The 18,604-nt window shown below is 32.2% G+C and overlaps 1 protein-coding gene across 3 annotated transcripts in view; it reads right to left on the minus strand.

Moving 5' to 3' along the window:
• LOC117104170 (vesicular glutamate transporter 3-like) overlaps positions 1-18,604 on the minus strand; it is a 71,959-nt gene that overhangs the window by 13,771 nt on the left and 39,584 nt on the right. For all 3 annotated transcript variants that reach the window (XM_033244904.1, XM_033244973.1, XM_033245058.1), the window contains exons 3-5: positions 13,781-13,899; positions 12,369-12,483; positions 6,053-6,140 (exon numbers count right to left, since the gene is read on the minus strand). In XM_033244904.1, the coding sequence (XP_033100795.1) occupies positions 6,053-6,140; positions 12,369-12,483; positions 13,781-13,899 (322 nt within the window). The remainder of the gene's footprint in view (positions 1-6,052; positions 6,141-12,368; positions 12,484-13,780; positions 13,900-18,604) is intronic.

An 18,604-nucleotide genomic window follows, 5' to 3' on the forward strand; every position in this document is an offset into this window, starting at 1 on the left:
ATTTAAACACAATGCTCCGTTAAAATATCTATGGAATTTACACTCATGAATGCAGTATTCGGGTGGCGTTAATAGGATCGTGATTTTAAGTGAAAGTGATTTATCGGTTTAGGTTACATGTCGCAATTTCTCACATGATTTGTATATTACACACATTTATCGGCGGCGTAGTTTGCATGCCTCCAGCTTGAATGAATTTTCAGTTGGCTTATTAATAATTTTGAAATCGTAAAAGGTTGTGTCGGCATGTAATGTGATTGCTGTATGATGTGTAATATATTCTATATGTATGGGCCTATGATAACTTTTCAGCGTGATGCTTCGTTAACTAGTATTGTTACATTTTTTAGACAGTGATTGCAGTGACATAGTGGTCATGATATTTGAATTTTATAGGATTTGAGCTCGAATCCAAATTTTTAAAATTTTTATTACTTACAATTCATTGTTTCAACTTTAGCATTATCGCAAGATAGTTTATCGTTTATTTTATATATTTACCATCAAGCTACGTTAATTCCATGCAGATGAAAGAGCAACAAATTTATAATTAAGTTTTAATTAAAAATGGATTGATTTTTATTCGAAAGATTTATATTGTGTGTAGCAATATATAAATATGTGGGCAAGAGAATGGAAATCGAATGTGAAATAATAAAAAGATTTCACATGTGATTCTTTTGAAGAACATCTAAAAATTGCACTTAAGATGAAGAATTGCATTTCGCTGGCAGATTAAATTTCTTTGATATATCACTTTAAAATAAAATTACAGAACACAGCTTGCTATCATTTTATTTTATAGGCTAACATTTTAAAATACGTTTCATAACTTTTACGATTTTATAATATATAAGCCTACAGTTCTCAAAATCAATCATTATTTAACTATTTCCGATCAAGAAAGTATCGCAAGTTTTTTTTTTCACAAGGCTGCGCCCTCTCTAACATTTTGCAAAAAAAAACTGTTTTTAATTAAAGTTTTTTGAAATTGATATTGTTGAAAGCAAATAAAAGCAATATGATATTTACAGGATATGTGTTCTATTTGTTAGGGCATTAATGGACTCAAATCTATTCTTATCTCGTAAGAAGATCGTCTCCTTTTTTTCTTTGTTGGTTGTCATGCCCAGTCGCTCTCCTTTGAAATGACCTGAAATCATCCAAGACAAAATTTTACAAAAACGCTACACTGATTTAAGATCTTTGATTCTGGTGACAATACTAGAATATCTACATATGAAAACATTACCTTGCCATGTAGAGTCTACTCAAGTGACAGTCCCTAAGCTGCTGGCGGAGACACTACTCTCGGACTAGTAAGTCGCAGTTGGTCTAACTTATTCTTTAGTTTCCGACGATGCACTTATAGGATTCGTTTGAAAAGTGACCACTGATCGATTTTTAATGCAACGGATTCATTTTCAATTTTTCAATTCGAAACATACCTCATTTTATCTCGTTCAGAATCGCTTATAATTTAGCTTTTATAATTTTTCAAGTGCATAAGCTAATTCATTCAATGCACCTTTTTGTTACCGTGTTTAAATCAATACTGAATTATTTTGAATACAAACATGAATAAATTGGGACTATATTTACCCTACAGTAATTCATTGTAAATTACATAAATTAAGTTTAAACAAGTTGAATTAACACTAGCTTGGGTGCATCAAGTAATTTAAATCAATGAAACACTCCTTTGTGGTGTCTAATCATTAACGCGTTATATAATATAATTTCTCTTAAAAGCAACATTACCATGTGAATACATTAGTTTTATCTGATTCAGTTAAAAGCAAATGCCGCAAGGTATGCGGAATATTTAGACATTGCATGTTAAGATTAGGTTTTGCAATTCATTTGCTTGAGCTAATACTGTGATTCCGGCACTGGTATATCTTTCAAGGCGAATTGAAAATGCAAACTTCCTGATTAATTGCATATGTACTTAAATATCGCGGGGGTTGGGTGGTGTTTCGCAACTTAGTAATCTTTCACATTAACGAACTTTCTTGTCTTAATCTTCAGTGTAATTGACAATGGTATTTTTTAAGTGGCCCTATTAAAAAAATAATAATAAAATCGTGTATTATAATATTTGATAGTTCCTTGAGTCTAAGCGAAGTAGGATTAGTTGCATAACCATTGGGTATTATTACGATATTGATTGGTAATTCCTCCTTGGAATAGCATTACTATTAAATGGCATACATACCTATGACGCTCTAAGATAATCGCTGTTCCTATTACACATCGCTCTAAGCAATTAATAGGCCCATCCAACCTAGAAAGTACATTGAAAAGATTAAGTTTTAAAGAATATCCTATTAAGCAGAATTCCCAGTGATAGAAGAACTGACTGGCTATATCAACGTAAATCGAACAACTGCTTGTTACAAGAGAATTATATTCTCTCAAACTTCTGTATACCACCATCATGTCATAATGACTTTCAGCTACTAAACAGCTAATGATTAAGTCAAACACTAACATTTTCTGTCTATTTGGGAATTTAAAGTTAGGTTTTCTATTTCTGTAATGTTTGCAGAGTGTAGCATATTTATAATGATTTTATTAATTTAATATCAATTTAATTTTAGTTGGTAAGCGAAACTATTTACATGTATTTGTTGGCGTTTTCTATGATTTACTGCTTATCGGGAAAAAAAATCATGTTGTATTAAAGTGACGCCATTATTTCATCGTGCGTTTCAATGTTTGTCAACTATAACAGATTAATTATACTCACTGTACACCATTAGACGTAAAAATAGTTGTTATAATTACAAATGACCTTCAGTATAAAATATATGAAATACCAAGTATATCTAGCTGTTATCAGTCAATGTATCTAATGCCACCATAACGACCCGACTTATTAGTAGTTTTATAATTTGAACATCGAGATGACAGAGTGCTTGTTTACTGTGGAACTATTGCAAAAATATTCTACGCCGACAGTAGGAGCCGATTGGTTTATGTTTTGTAGTATGTCAATGGCCTGGTTTCCACTCTTGTAGGTGACGATTAATTATCATATTGAAATGTGATTATACAGTACTAACAAATAGGAGTAATTAAATACAATAAATATTTGTATATGTCTGTAATGTATATTATTGAATCATTTTTTGAATTTATTTCGTATCAAGATGATTTATTATCTTTACCCTTGTAGAAGTGTATCTTCATAAAACGTTTAAAATATGTTTCCCTGGCGGCCAAATTTGCGTTCGGTAGTCGGGATACTAAGTAATGGATTTACTTACAGAGTTCCCTTGAAATCAATAAGGAAAGTTGGATTAGGCATCTGATGACTCGGGGAGATTTAAGTGCAGCGCCTACGCCAAGTACACTGACAGTAACCTCCTACTCCTTTTGAACATATGTACAGTACAGCTTTCCTTTTCCTACACCGTGTTAATATTGGATTGGATTGGATTTATTCAATGTAAACACCAATGATAGCCCACATAAGTCTAGAAGAAGGCTTATTTCTTGTGGGGTCCCTCTGGTGGCAGTGGGCAGTACACCGAGAGACAATCCCCTACTCTTTTCCGAAGAGTGTACTGCGTTCTTTAACGTGCCATAATGCACACGGGACCAACGGCTTAAACGTCTCATCCGAAAGACGGTGCACTGTTGTAAGTTGTATTTCAGCCCTCAAGCTGAAAAACACGTTTAGAGGGGCAACGATGGGAATTGAACCGGGGACCTAGAGATCTCCACGGTTCAACGCACACACAGTGGTTACCACCAGATTAGCCGACTGAGCTAAGCTGCTCTCTCACCTGATCAACGGCTTATTCGAAGGTAATTAAAACATAGTATTTTTTCGAATGTTCCTATTTCGAAGAGCTCGGCAATTCTTTGATTGTTCGTTAATGTGAGCATTATGTGTGACTTGTTCATGAAAAAGAGACTTCAAGTTTTGAACATAAACGGAACGTTGGTTAGGTCGGAAATTTGTGCAACCCCGTTGCAATAAAGTAACACATGGTCCTACTTCTTCCTTGTGAGGATTAGCGCTGTCACAATTGAGTTTTCAGACATATTAGAGAATGAAAAGGCCTTCTACCAACTACCTACATACACTATAATATTACCGCAAGAGTGTTTACAGTTTATTATTATATTGTATCATGATTTATTTACAAAATCTTCATTTTGGAGATCCCGTTTAGTCTTTTAGATGATGCTTAGATGAGGTAGTTCCATATTTTATCTCTGTTATTTGCAATGTAAGAAAAATCAGATTTGAATTCCAACTCGGAAGCTCCAGTGGTTTAATTGGTTAAATTGTATTCATAGCACAGACAGCAGAGACTCCCAGGAACAAATCCCCGGTTGGGGCAGCATTTTTTTTTTAAACTCGCAAATTGCTCTTTATTTATAACTTTATTAAAAAATGTATATATAAATATACATTAACGCAAGACGGTTTAGAGTTTATCACTACATTATACGGTACATAATATATTCATACGCACCTTAAGCTTTTGATAATAGTATAAAATGTACTGTACTGTAGATTTTTTATATCTGAATATAACAAATATATTTATGATATCGGAAAAATCTATTATCCAAGTCGTTGCTGCATTATGCTATCTTAGAAATAATCGTACTTGTTGAATTTTAATATCTAAAATTATTATTTAAATTAATGCAGTAGTTTTTGAATATTGCTGAAGAGGTCAAAGAAAGTAGAAATTTCCTCACAGGCACCCCATTATTTTTATTACATGTTGCTATAATGAATTGGTTCACGGCACTCAATTGACAATCATTGATTTGCTCGCCTAAATTAAGCCACATTTGCAATTTTATTGCCTTCTGACTCTAATTATTGGAATAATCAAGAAGAATATATTATTAGAAGATGGCTTAGTATTGTATTTCGGAGCTGACGATTCATTTTCCAGTGTGACACAGATTAACACGAATTGATAAAAAAAAAAAGGCACGCATGCCTAGAGTAAAACAAAAACACAATGGCGTGTTTCATGGAAGGCAGTTGAAGTGAATACTTATAGTATTATGGATCTTAATAATATCATTGTGAAATGTCGTGTCACAATTATGTTCTTTGGTTATACTGTAGGCCTATATGATTTAGGTGACTTGAAATGATAAAAAGTGTCCCCAGTTTCCATGTGAATTGGTTCTTATTAAACAGTTATATTTTTAGTTTACTGTTTTGATACAGTATTACGCCTCCTTGTTTTCTTTTCAGTATAAGCAGTCTGTCTAACCAGGGAACACTTAAATTACTAATTATTTATCTGTTCCCTGGTCTAGTCTAGCAATATAAAGACGGTTTCATGGGGTGACGTGTACCGAGAGAATTTCGAGTCTTTGGTCATTGGCGCAGTATAATGGCGAACGGTTTGGTTTCCCAATCTCGAAGTGGTCTTTTATCTCCAACTCGAATTTCGCTTTAATCTGCATTGCTTCTCACCAAGGAGATTGGTACCTGGTGGGGTTACCTGCTACTGTGCTGATACGGCAAATATTTAGGCCTAGACCTAATGACCAGGTAGGAAATAGTGCTTTGTAAAACGAAAGAACAGGCGCATATAGGATGATAAATAAATAAAACATAACAATGTTTATTATTTTTTTAACTTTCTCAGTTTAAGTTATTTAAAATAAAAATTATCATCTTATTTACTGAAATCACCTGCAAAATGACGCTCAGCAATTAACCAAATCATGCACCTGTCTGTTAACTCTGCAGATATCTATCTACTAACGCGCAGAAATTCATTAAATCGTCTGCCTCTCTGTTAAATCTGTCAGATTTTCATCCATTGATGCAGTTGCTGTAACGGATATTTCTAGATTCTCAATCAAACTTAACAACTGACCAATCAAAACTGAGTCAGAAATACGCTCTTGTCCCACAAACACACGTGCTCTCCGACAGACGCACGCTTTGCGTACGTTTACGCTACCGTTTTGAGGGAACCTTAGCGACAGTATACATGGGGTTGGGCTAGGTCCATTAAGAGTAGTTAACGCTTCCAATGTTGATAATAATATTTACCTGCAAATGCAATTGTTGCTAGCATACTCCTCTCGAGCGGTGGTGCCCATTTACTCCACATGCCGTGGATTGATGGGTACTCTACACCCTGAGGATCAAACAACATTGCACAGTCAAATTAAAATTACATTCATTGCATATTATTATAGTCGCTCAAATTATGACTCATTTTCTAAGTCTTAATGTATTACATGAGTCACAAATGGAGCTACTATCAAGAAAATGAATTATTACATGGCTTAGAATTAAGTTAGTACGCGTGATGTGATAACCAATGAATAACATAAGTTATAAAATACTTTATGATAACAATTGGTATGCCATTAGTCTTGAGAAAAACATACTGGTGACGTTGTAAATGACGAGGTTCAGATAGATGTATTAACGGAAAATTATATCAAATGTTTACAAAAAATAATAAAAATGAAAAATAGTGAATTAAAGAGGCATTGATGAGAGAAATTAATCTCAATAATCCCAGCCTAGTAGGTGTCATACATTAAGTCAGGTTATTAAACATGGAAATGTCTAGACATTCATCGAGTACCGGTAATGTATCTATCATAAATGTGTGAATTTTAGAATCAAATTATAGTTGTTCTTTTGGAAATTACAGTTGGCGTACCGAGAAGTAACTTATAATATTCATAATACATAATCAATACATACTGTAATAAAGAGAAACACTGTACTGTATGTTTTTATAATTTATACAGCATAAAACCATATACTTTGTATCATGTATGTATGTTGTCGTAAGATGGTGGATTATGTAAGGTCAAGTATTTTTATTATGTAATCAGACTATAAACAGATACTTCACATTCTCAAGTAATCCATGAAACGCTGCTCTTAATTTATAGGCCCAATGTGTGAATGCAGTTTACCCTTCAATACGAGACAACTTTAAGGACCTAAAAATGTGGTTGGTCTCATGTTTCGGTCTCAACGTTTTAAACATCTAAATGAAGACCGCGGCTAAAGTGCATAATTAAACCAGCATAATTAGAGGCTAACCAAATCCAAGTAAACTTTTAAACGGAGACAACCAAACCCAAAGTGATACAGGGTGTTTTTTTCAGGGTGTTTTTTTATTTTCTAGAACTATTTTTTTTTTTTGGTTTCTGTGTTTTAAATGGCATAAACTGTATAATATAGAATAATTATAGAAGAATTCGATTAATGCTAATCCGGAATTGGTCCAAATACATTTAACACTGAGAAGTCTATGTAAGCAACTATTTAAATCTTTGAATTTGTAGTGTATAGGATAACTTAAAGTACATTCCGTCTACACTATGTTTGTTTTAAGTAGAAACTGCAAATTTTCATGCATATCTATTATAACGTCTCAACCATGGTGATTCGTATTTTTTGCATAATAGAATTTCAGGATGATTTCCGAGTCATTCAGCCAGATCTCAGTAATTTTAGAGAATTAGGTGAGTGAGATAAAGTAAGTCAGTGAATAAGTTCATTAACATAGCTTCCTGTCCATTCTCAGTCGATCAAGGGACAGGGTTTATATCAATACTCCTAGCAAAGAAAAAAAATCTCTGTTGCAAGCTTATTCAATGGAATCAATTTAAGGTTTCTGAAGATATTGCCGTTACTTATTAGAAAATAGAGGCGACTTGATGAGCGGAATTAACCAAAATGAAATTAAGCCTAAGTGAACACATCAAGTGATGATATAATGACATCTGCCTCATTGGTAAAACATTTTCATTAGTCCAGTAGGGAAAAACAGCACAAAGATAATCATTCCTCAAATATAGCACATAAATGATAACGAGGTGTAATTCCATGTGAAGTTACAAAACTTAAAAACAACTGGGAAATAAATATATTAAATAATGTTTTCTGTAATGTTCAATATTGACCGTGACTTAAGATGATGGTGGGACTGTATTTTCAGATTCACCACACTCACCTACGCGACGCTCGTGGACTTAATTAGCCCATAATTACGTTCTTCAATGGAAGAGATAGGGCTTAAGCCTACATATATAAATAAATAAATTCCTAAAATCTCATTTTCTGTATAAAGCATGATTTATAAGGAGGACAAAATGTTAGGCAATAATTTGTTGCTCTTTTTCTAATGTATTGGCTTCAATTCTGGCAAAGTGGGAAAGTTTCTAATAACCAAAACAAGTCCACTCTCGAAAGGGGCATTGGAGCAATCAGCTTAATTAATACGAACCACTGTATTGTCTCATATACAATAGAGGGCGATCCATTCTATGATTTATTTCTACAATTTGTTATAGTCATAATTTATTTGAAGAATAAATATGATCACAAGAGCAAACAATTGTGTGAGGCAAGCTTTGACCAATATATTTATTGCATAGCAATATTAAAATATTAAAATAATGACAATAAGATTATTTAGCTTGTGGTTAAGATGCTTGCCTTCTAATCCCAAGGCCCTGGGTTCGATTCCTGTGATAGCAGGACTTTTTCTAACGGCTAAGATTAACTCCACTCTCTAAGCCCAACCAAGAGACTAAAATAAATCATTGTCTATTCTTTAATTGGCGAGTTAAAAACTAACTTGCTATATAATGTCTTTCGAATTGCATTTGATGCCAGTTTCAACGGTTGTGTAAGTTTTAAGTGAATATTTTGTGCTCGTCGTTTTCGAATGCGCATGCCCATAATTAAGCAAATTAATAGAACTAAACAAAAACATCCTTGAGCACGAGCATAACTTTACGTTTTATCGAGTCTTTTCCATCATTTAGAGAGTTTTAAAGTAATTTCTTCCTGACAAAGGCCTACTTAAAGGCTATAATTAATGACGTACAGCGGGCGTAATGCATTTGTAAGTAAAGATAACTTTTATACTGGAGGATTGTCTGGCAAATATTTATACATATTTCAGATAGTTGGCGGCTATGATCGTGATCAACAGTGATTGCATTAATGCATGCATGAGCTTTGAAATTGAATAAGAGGAAAATAACTATTCGACATTTAAATTATAAATTTACTTTGAAATTGAAAGAGTCTATGTATATCTAGTTTAATGACGTGTATTTTTTACCGGCTTAACGTCAAAATACACAATTCACATAACATAATTCTCTCGTGGTTTTTGGTATTGATTGATATTCAGCAGTTAAAAGTCAAAACGAAACTCCTTGTTTCAAAATTCAGATTCAATGCGAATCGCTATGGATATAAGTATATTGCTATAAATTTTGTTATTAGCAGTATTATTATTAGACCTATAATAATTATTATATTATATTATTGTTATTATCATGGAGTGGAGTTACGTTATACATATAATTGCTATTATTATTATTATTATTATTATTATTATTGTTATTGTTATTGTTATTATTATTGTTATTATTATTATTATCATTATTATTATTATTATTATTATTATTATTATTAATTCATTTTCATTATTAAATAAAACCGTAAATTCTGTCAGGATTTATAATTTGTTGCGATAGTCGGTCAGGGTGCCAACAGCTTCGTGTGGAACAAATTTGTACCGCCGCCGTTTCTATATGAAATGATTCATATCGCAAAGATGTTCATCAACGTGTCGTATGGCACACATGTGACAATCAGAATTCTAGTGGAGAGCGATTTAGAACATGATTACACTGTAATCCAGATTGTGGTATGCTACAACAACAAATCAAAGCTTTGTTCTCATTATCAATCTCTTCAAAATGTTCAATTCTGAATAGCACATGAATGTAAATCATTGGTGGTTGCGGCAAGAACAGCGGCTTATCTAGGAGTATTGAAATGGGGGTCGCGAAGGTGAGGTGCACGGGCTCGGTGATTACGTGAGGGGAACAAGTTGACATGAGAGTATTTTTAAACTATTTCTACGTAATTTTGTGTTTCAGAAATTTCCTGTGCGGGGGCTTTGGAAAAGCTTTTCTTTGGGGTGGGGGCGTACCTCTACAGAGGTCTTGTCAAGATAACATTTATCACACTCTTCCAAAATCAACAATATACATAATATATAGATATTCATCAGGAAGATGTTCATCGTTGATAAACATCTTATAATATTATATATATATATATATATATATATATATATAATAGGCCTATATATATAATGTGAAACAGTGCTCAATCCCACTGAAAAATCTATCTCTTATACACATCTAGATGTGTATAAGAGACAGATTATGCACTTCTTCACGGGAGTTTCAACGTCAATCATTCTAAACAATCTTTAAATATTCATCGTTATCATCGAGCTTAAGAATGTATATCATAATATCGATTGTACTTCGCACAGGTAATAAATACCATCGCATTTATGATCATAAAATGTACAAATTTGTCCTGTGCAGTATGCTGCAGACGACCTGCAGTGATCAATCGGACGACACGCTTAATATCTAATCTTGACAATCACAGCCGCTATAACCATGCTATAACCATAAATACTGCCTCTGGGGATTATTGTATCTATTTAATTCACTATGCAAATAGATAATGAAGCTGTTATGAGACATTTAAAGAAGGGTCCATTGGAATCAATCATTCTGCACACTCGTGCCGGCCGTGTGCTCTGATAATCGCGTGTTTCCCTATAACTCGTTAGCCAGTAATAGGTAATAAATTGGTTACAGTACTTGTTTTACCTCAATAATTACTCTGCCACACGTGACCAATTAAAATATCCTAAATAATACATAATAAATAATAATTTATTATTATTTTGTTTATTATTATTATTGTTATTATTATTATTATTAATTTTTATTATTATTATGATGATTATCGTCTTCATAAACATCAATAATATATTTATTATTGATTGTTACTAGGCCTATTAGCATTTTTATTATTATAGTAATTATTGCTTTTGAAGAGACGTTTATTATTATTACTAAAGTTATTATTGATAAATTAAATTCGTATATTATTAACACGATATATTATATATATATATATATATATATATATAAATTTGAATTTGAATTGAAAATATTATAAAATAAAACAAAAATATGCGTAGGGCTATGTTTACGCTCTATGCTTAGGCTCTAAATGAAATACATTGATTTTTACCTGAGCCCACCGCGAATTGCTTTAGGCTTATGTAACTGTAACGTAATAAATAGTTAAAGCTTAAAGGATGTCAGAGTACAACCAAGACTTCAACATTTTTTTACGTTATTCATTTATAACTTAACATGTCACTAGTTGACATACGAAAAACCTCTAACAATGCTTGTTTAATAACAGATATGTGAATAATTTATAATAGACTTCATTATTTGTTTGTGATATTTAGATAGCAGTTTTTTTTTTGCTTTGTATTCTATACATTATTAACGGCACAACAGGTGTAGTGATAAAGCATGACAATGGTGCAATAGTAAGCATTAAGTAGTAAAGTACCTTCTTTCATTTCAAGTGTGCAAATTAGAATTCAGAGTCTAAAATCAATATATATTGAAGATATTTAATATTCGAATGCCTTGGCCTGTAGTTTCTCACGAATAGAAAATTCTGATGCAATTTTGATTTGGTTTGTCATTTGATTCTTCAACCAGCAGATGGAAAAAAAGATCATATACTTAACAAACACGATAGATTATATACTGCGCCATCGTTAACATCGTATAATGAAATCGTTAGTAGTCCCAGCTTTTACAGATTGAATATTGATGCTGTGTGGATACATATTTGCTCACTCTCATAAGTCAATAGAATAATGCGACTAATAATTACAAGAAAGCAGACAATCACGCCAAACGGACTGGTAATACTAATCAATTTCTTCACTAATTAATTTTAAAATTATTTCTTGTGTACCCAACAACAATTATACGTGTCAATTATAGTATACGAGATGGGCTAAAAAGGCTTTTGATGTGGTTTGTAAAAAAAGGAAGTTGTCGCCAGGAAATTAACAATTGTTACAATTGTTTTATTCGAACACAGCACTCAGGAATTGGAAAAGCAGGCATTTTAACAACAAACTTTAACGTTATTCATTATTTGAAGATAGGGTTAAGCCTTTAGGGTTTGCCCGAACAAACAATTTAACTTAAAAGTATATGCAAAAGCTAGGCTGAACTGATACTCTCTCGAAGTGTAGATTGACTACGTTGTTTTTTTAAATATATATTTTAATTATTTGGTATAAAAACACTCAAAATGTCACAAAAGTTCTTGAAAGCATAATATCATTGTTTTTCATGTGTGAATAATTGTTTCTGTTGGTTGGATTCTGTATTAACATATTCACTTTATTCTGCTATTGAAAGATGCACGTAGAACACATAGGTTGATGACGTAATCACAAGCGACTTACCTCAACTAACCCCTGGAAGATGCGTATCAAAATAACCAGCGAATAGTGAATATTACAGGCAAAAGGTATACACATATTCAGAATAGATGTACTGAAGATAGCGATGCAAAACACTCTACAAAGAGAACAAATTTAGTGTAGGTTTTCAAAATCTTAAGAGGAATTCATATATTTTTTCAATATAAATGATAATTAATTACCTTCATTCTGTGTCAGGTTATTGCCTTAGGGATATAAGCAGATCCTTATACACTGTATTTAAACGAAATTAAAATTCAAGAGCAAACTACTAAATTGAGGAGGCCTATAGAGTTTCATTCTGATGTAATTCCAACCCCTTTCATTCTCACATGTCGGTTATAACATACATTTCTTTTTTTTTTTGACTAGTAGGACTGAATGCTGTGGTAGAACGTTATGGTGTGACTCACCCGGAACCATAGACTTGCCACAAGTTCCTTATTATTATTTTTTCTCATTTTGGACAGCGGTACCTACGAGCAAGTTAATTTTGAGACAGAATCCGAAATAAAAATAAACCGAGTATGAGACGCCAAATAAATTAGGTTTGGTGCGCAATAAGCGCAATAAAATCTGAATAACCCAAAATTAGGGCCTGGAACCCAGGCTACCAGAATCCGTAACATTTTAAAAGGTTATCATTAGCCTTACATTTATAAACGGAGTGTATGCCAATTCTGAGTCCAAATTATCAGTTTCATAAGTTTATACCAGTATAATATTATTTGGAATTAATTGGACATGTACAATATACTAACACGAATTTACGAATTTGAAGGTACAAAAATGAATGTTCCCATAAACTTATCAAACACAATACCATGAATAATTATAGTTTTAAATCATAGGCCTACTGACGATGTAAATAAACCCATGGAAAATATAGGGAAGCGGTGAAATTTGCTATAAATTCGGAGATTAGCAAAATGTGACGGTTTTTCAACTGAAGTGCGGTCATCAAAATGCCAGATTATCAGCAAACAAACGCATTTGGTCAAAAGACTTGTCGTAAAAGATTTTGAATTTATTATATAACAGTCGTTGTAATAGACTTGTGAAAACGTGTGTCAATAAACTCCGACAGTAGGCCTAAGTGCATCCCTAACATTCATGAAATTCTCAATGGTAAAGCACCTTCATTGCAGTTTTCCATATGTAGTAGATTTTATGTTCGATTATTTCCAGAACTGTTAGCGTTTCGTTAGAACTAATGGAATTTTAATGCTCTGTATGGATACCACACCAATTTCCCCATAGTAACTATTATACTTTTCCATGGTAATTAGTCTTTTATTAGAGTCAGAATTATACATGATGTTCAGTGTCGCACAACTTAATGCCTGAGTACAAATAATTGCATTGGTCGCAAGAAAACTGCATTAGTACTTTACCTGTTGGCTGGGAATCTTGCGGCTAGGTAACCACCTGGAATTTGGGTTACTATATAACCTAAGAAGAATGAAAGGTGTATAAGTCCAACAACCTTCGGACCCCAGAAGAATTTTTGGTACTGAAATGTAAAAAAAAAAAGAGTTTTGTTGGTTTTTTAATCATTTATTTCTATATGCAAATATTTTATTTCTTCTTACTGAAGTGCAAGGATTGCCAGTTGTGATAATATTGACTAATGTAATTTTACTGTAAGTGACAATCCCTTACAGAAGACTCACATATACATATGATGGCAAGCTACAACTGCATACATGAATATTTTAAAAATATTTTGTAACATATATAATATATAAGTTCTCTTAGATTTTAACATTATCATCATCATGATTATGATCGTCATGATGATGATGATGATCATCATCATCATCATATCATCATCATCATCATCGTTACATACGCGGTTTACCGTATACTCATAAGAATTTACAAGAAATACTAAAATTAAGTATAAAAAGATACAATGATACCTTAAAGAAGATATAGACGTTACTTAAGATAGGTTAAATAGACCGCCCGATGTACGGTCGATTGTTTCCGACGAGAGCAAAGTGGGCGTGGTCGGGCGTCGCTCAAAATCTTTTGAAAGTTCAGCAGGAGTGAAAAATATGACACTTTCGTGGTTTCAAAGGCTTATTTATTCGATTTTATAGTCTGATAATATGTAGAAAGGAGGGGGAAGCTATCCTCAATGGTGCCACCCCTTAACCCCTTAGACATTCATCTACTGTACCATGACTCATACCCGTGACCTATAATAGCATACACAGCGAACTAAATCAAGCGTTTTGGTAAATCCAAGCGCTAGTAGCTCTTTTCATTCTTTAACATGTGACGTCAAATCCGGTATAGGATATCACATGGATAGAAATCACTCTTAGCATGACACACAATCGACTGCGCATTTAAATTGGCCAAATAACCCCCAGTAACGACAATAGGGCTAATGCAAGAAATACATTAAATATTATTGAAACGTAACAGAAAATTAAGATATCCACTAAATAATGAAAAAATAAACTTCCAACACTTTGAGAAAGTCTGTAGTGGTAAGTGACCAAATTATTTTCGTGCATGTAAAATATAATTAGTTTATGTTCTAAATTAGACCTGTGTATAATTTATTTTGTATTGTGTGAACAGTACACAACATCATAATGCAAGACAAATATTTAATGGATTCAATTATTGTTGATGCCGCAATATTTTTTTTTTCAAATAGATTGTAAATAGCTGATTATACCCTGGCAATACATCACCACCGTGATTAACTATTTTGGCGTCAATGATTTTACAAACTTTCCGAAAAAACAAGTATTTCTACTGAGAATTCTTGTAGATTAAGATTGACATTGACGACGATGAATCACTCAAAAAGATATTGCAAAGTTCTTGTCTCTATTCGACAACTTTCACTAATTAATTCATAAGTAGTATTTTAAGCGTTCAATTTGACTGTGACTGACGCTCGTAAATCAGTAGCCTGAGCAGAGGAATGCTCTCTGTTTTTACCTGCATGTCATTTTTTTTTTAACAATTACTATACATGATTTAAGAGCAAAAAAGTCAATTCTACATCAGAATCTTTATCATCGAATGATTTATTTATTTATTTATTATTTCTCATTTGGGGTGCCTAATCCACCAAGCTGCTGTTCTCACACGGGTGTGTTATGCCTTATATTATACACATTATGATGCTTAGGGACAGTAGGCGTATTCGCCTGGTCATTTTCCGAGGAGTGATTTAATACTCGGAGTGTGCTCGTTAAAAAAACAGCGGAGTTCGAGCCGCTCTTGTGAGGAGTTCGTGCTGCTCGTGCGACCAATCGAATACGACATGGTTTGAGTAGAAAGAGCTGCTCAAAACAGACCAGTCGAATACGCCTTATGACTTTAATGGTTCTAGTGGTTTGAATTATTTTTATGTTGTTTTGTGTCATAAACGTGTTATCTTTCTTTACATTGGAAATTGTTGTTACAAATTTGTTTAATTTATAATTTATTGTAACTAATTCTTAGGTCAAGTAAATTAATTTACAAATGAGTGTAAAACCCTATTAAGGAGACGATTTTGCATTTTTGGTTAGTGTCTCTTAAGTAGGAGTATCCTATACATGGGAACCCCTATTAAGAATACATTGTTGATTTTCACATTTTTATCATGTGCCGGCAAATTTCATTATGGTGTATGAAATAGAAATGGTAGATTTGTGTAATGCTAACATTATTTAAGGCACTAAAAGTATGTATAGCTAAGTACTGTTTGTATCCTGTATCGATACAATTCATACATCAATACGTAATTGGTCACAAAACATGTCATTAAACCATGAGATTTGAGAATACCGTAACAAAGCTATATATTAAATCATGACATGAATTCAGCCGTGTTCCAATCAATATTTTCAGACTTGAACAAAAATGGCGAGAAGGCAATATCAGGTAATTTCACTATAGACGTAGTAATTAATTCAAATAATACGATAAACTTATTTTATCCAATGATAAAAGATACTGTCATATAAATAATATTTGTTTCACCGAAGTGAGAAAACTTAAGGTTTTAATTGTGCAAATCGTTGCTGTAATGTATAGATAGTTTGATAGTATAGATTATTTTGTCAAACATACAGTTAGACTAATCTTTTCAATTCTCAGAATATATTTTTCTGAAGTCAATTTAAAATTAAATTAATTTAAATATTTTTACCAAAAATGATCAAGCTAAGGTGTAGCGTATCATCTAGTTGAAATGTTCTTAGCAGTAGTTATACACGTTTTTATTATTATTCCTAAGAATCGTTATGCAAAGATAAATATTAATACAATTTTTAGTGTTATGTAAGATCGTAAAAAGTGTAATAAATTAAATTTTATTTATCCATCACTTAATATACACTCATATTTGATTGCTTCTAGCATTGCTGGTCTATTTTCATTTCATCCTGTTATAAATAATTCTTCTGTAAGTTATGATGCGCCTCAGAATAGGTTTGCCTAGATAGACGGCGCATATAAGTACATTAATCTCATTATCATGGTTAATGTAATTACCATATTGCTATTGTCATTGTCACTCTCACTGCCACATACTTCAACTGAAAGGTACGATAATTATGTTAAATTAGTAGGTCATATAAACAGTATATTAAGAAACTATGAATTGATATCATATTGATATATTGTACACTTCAAATAGTACATGCCAAAGATGTTCTTATGCAATATTTTTAAAAATAAGGCGAGGAGTTAAGAATGAATTTCTCCGGTAATAGTTAATCTAACAGGTGTTAAAATGGAATAACATATTGAGGCTTGAATCACACTTATATCCAACATAGTTTATTTAAGGAATTAAAGATTTATAGTGATCGATAAAACACTTAATTACGGTGTATCATCTATCAGTCATATTACTTCAAATTGAAGTAATTCAACGTTATAGTTTGCCTACAGTGTAGAGTCATTGTACGCTTGGAAATTTTTTTTTGCGTTGATTATTCAAAATAATGAATCAACATTTCACCACGCGATGTTACTTACATTAATTCATTTACAGATTGCATTGATGCATTGAATTAGTTTTTGATGTTCAAAGTTATTTTATTTGTAAACCGTATTGCATATTGAATGAAATATATTCGCATGAGATTTGTTTGTGAATTGATACGGAATATTTACAAATAAAACCATTAGCTTTGTTGCCTATAAATAGTGTTTTCCCTTAAATCACAACTTACCGTACATAAATAGTTTTAATGTTTTAATTCATACTATTTTTATTTCAGTTTATAAATGTAGCAACAGAAACTTCAATTTATTATATTATCTGTGAGGTCAACTTTTAGAGTTTGTTATAATTAAATTTTTATCTTCATATTTAATGGTTAGAGAAGACATCTTCGGATATTGAACTTTTGCCATTTCATTTTCTCAAATCAGCAGTTTTTGAGAAACAATTGGTTATTCAATTTGCAGATAAAGTAATGCAATCACGATATTGACGGTGTGACTTCTTTGTTGCTATTTTAAGTTGGGTTTCTACACGAACCAAAATGTAATTAAATAATCGGTGTTGAGCTTTATTAAATCTATTGTATTTTATTCAATTTACAGATGACGTCATTATTTATGGTCTTCTACACAATTGATTTTGCAATGTCATTAGTGTAGAGTTATTGCACACAAATGCTAGTATCACCATTCGCTTCTGTTGATTCCAATTGGAGATTTGATACATGGAAACCTTTGACATTTACTTTCAGAAAAACCTATCCCGAAAAATCTATCTATTTACTTGTGATATCTAAAGTGATGATTGAATTGATACTATGAAATCTCATACAGTGTCTAGAACAATGTACGAAATGATAATATAAAAGTTATATTCAAGATGAAGTTGAAAGTAATTGCTAAATTGACGACTAAGATGATATTAAAATTAATGTTTAAAGTGATGGCCAAAGTGCACCAAATGGATGTTACAAATAATTAAGATTTTCTAAACAAAGGCTACAATTATTTTTACAATAACGTCTTAAGTGATCCTTAAGCGAAGTGTGTAGGAATGTTTAATTGATGCGCAAGTTAATATCTATGACGACTAAAGTGACGCTTAAAATAATGTTTAAAATTGTGGCTAAAGCTATGTCTAAAATTTTAGTTTAAAAGTGATCACCATCGTGTATAATGCCTAAAAAATTATCTAAAATGATGGCACGAAGTCGTGTCATTATACATTTTAAATATTATTCACCCAAAAG

The sequence above is a fragment of the Anneissia japonica genome, unplaced genomic scaffold (genome assembly GCF_011630105.1).
Source record: "Anneissia japonica isolate Jap-2015-1 unplaced genomic scaffold, ASM1163010v1 scaffold483_len1788099_cov177, whole genome shotgun sequence".
NCBI classification, from domain to species: Eukaryota; Metazoa; Echinodermata; class Crinoidea; order Comatulida; family Comatulidae; genus Anneissia; species Anneissia japonica.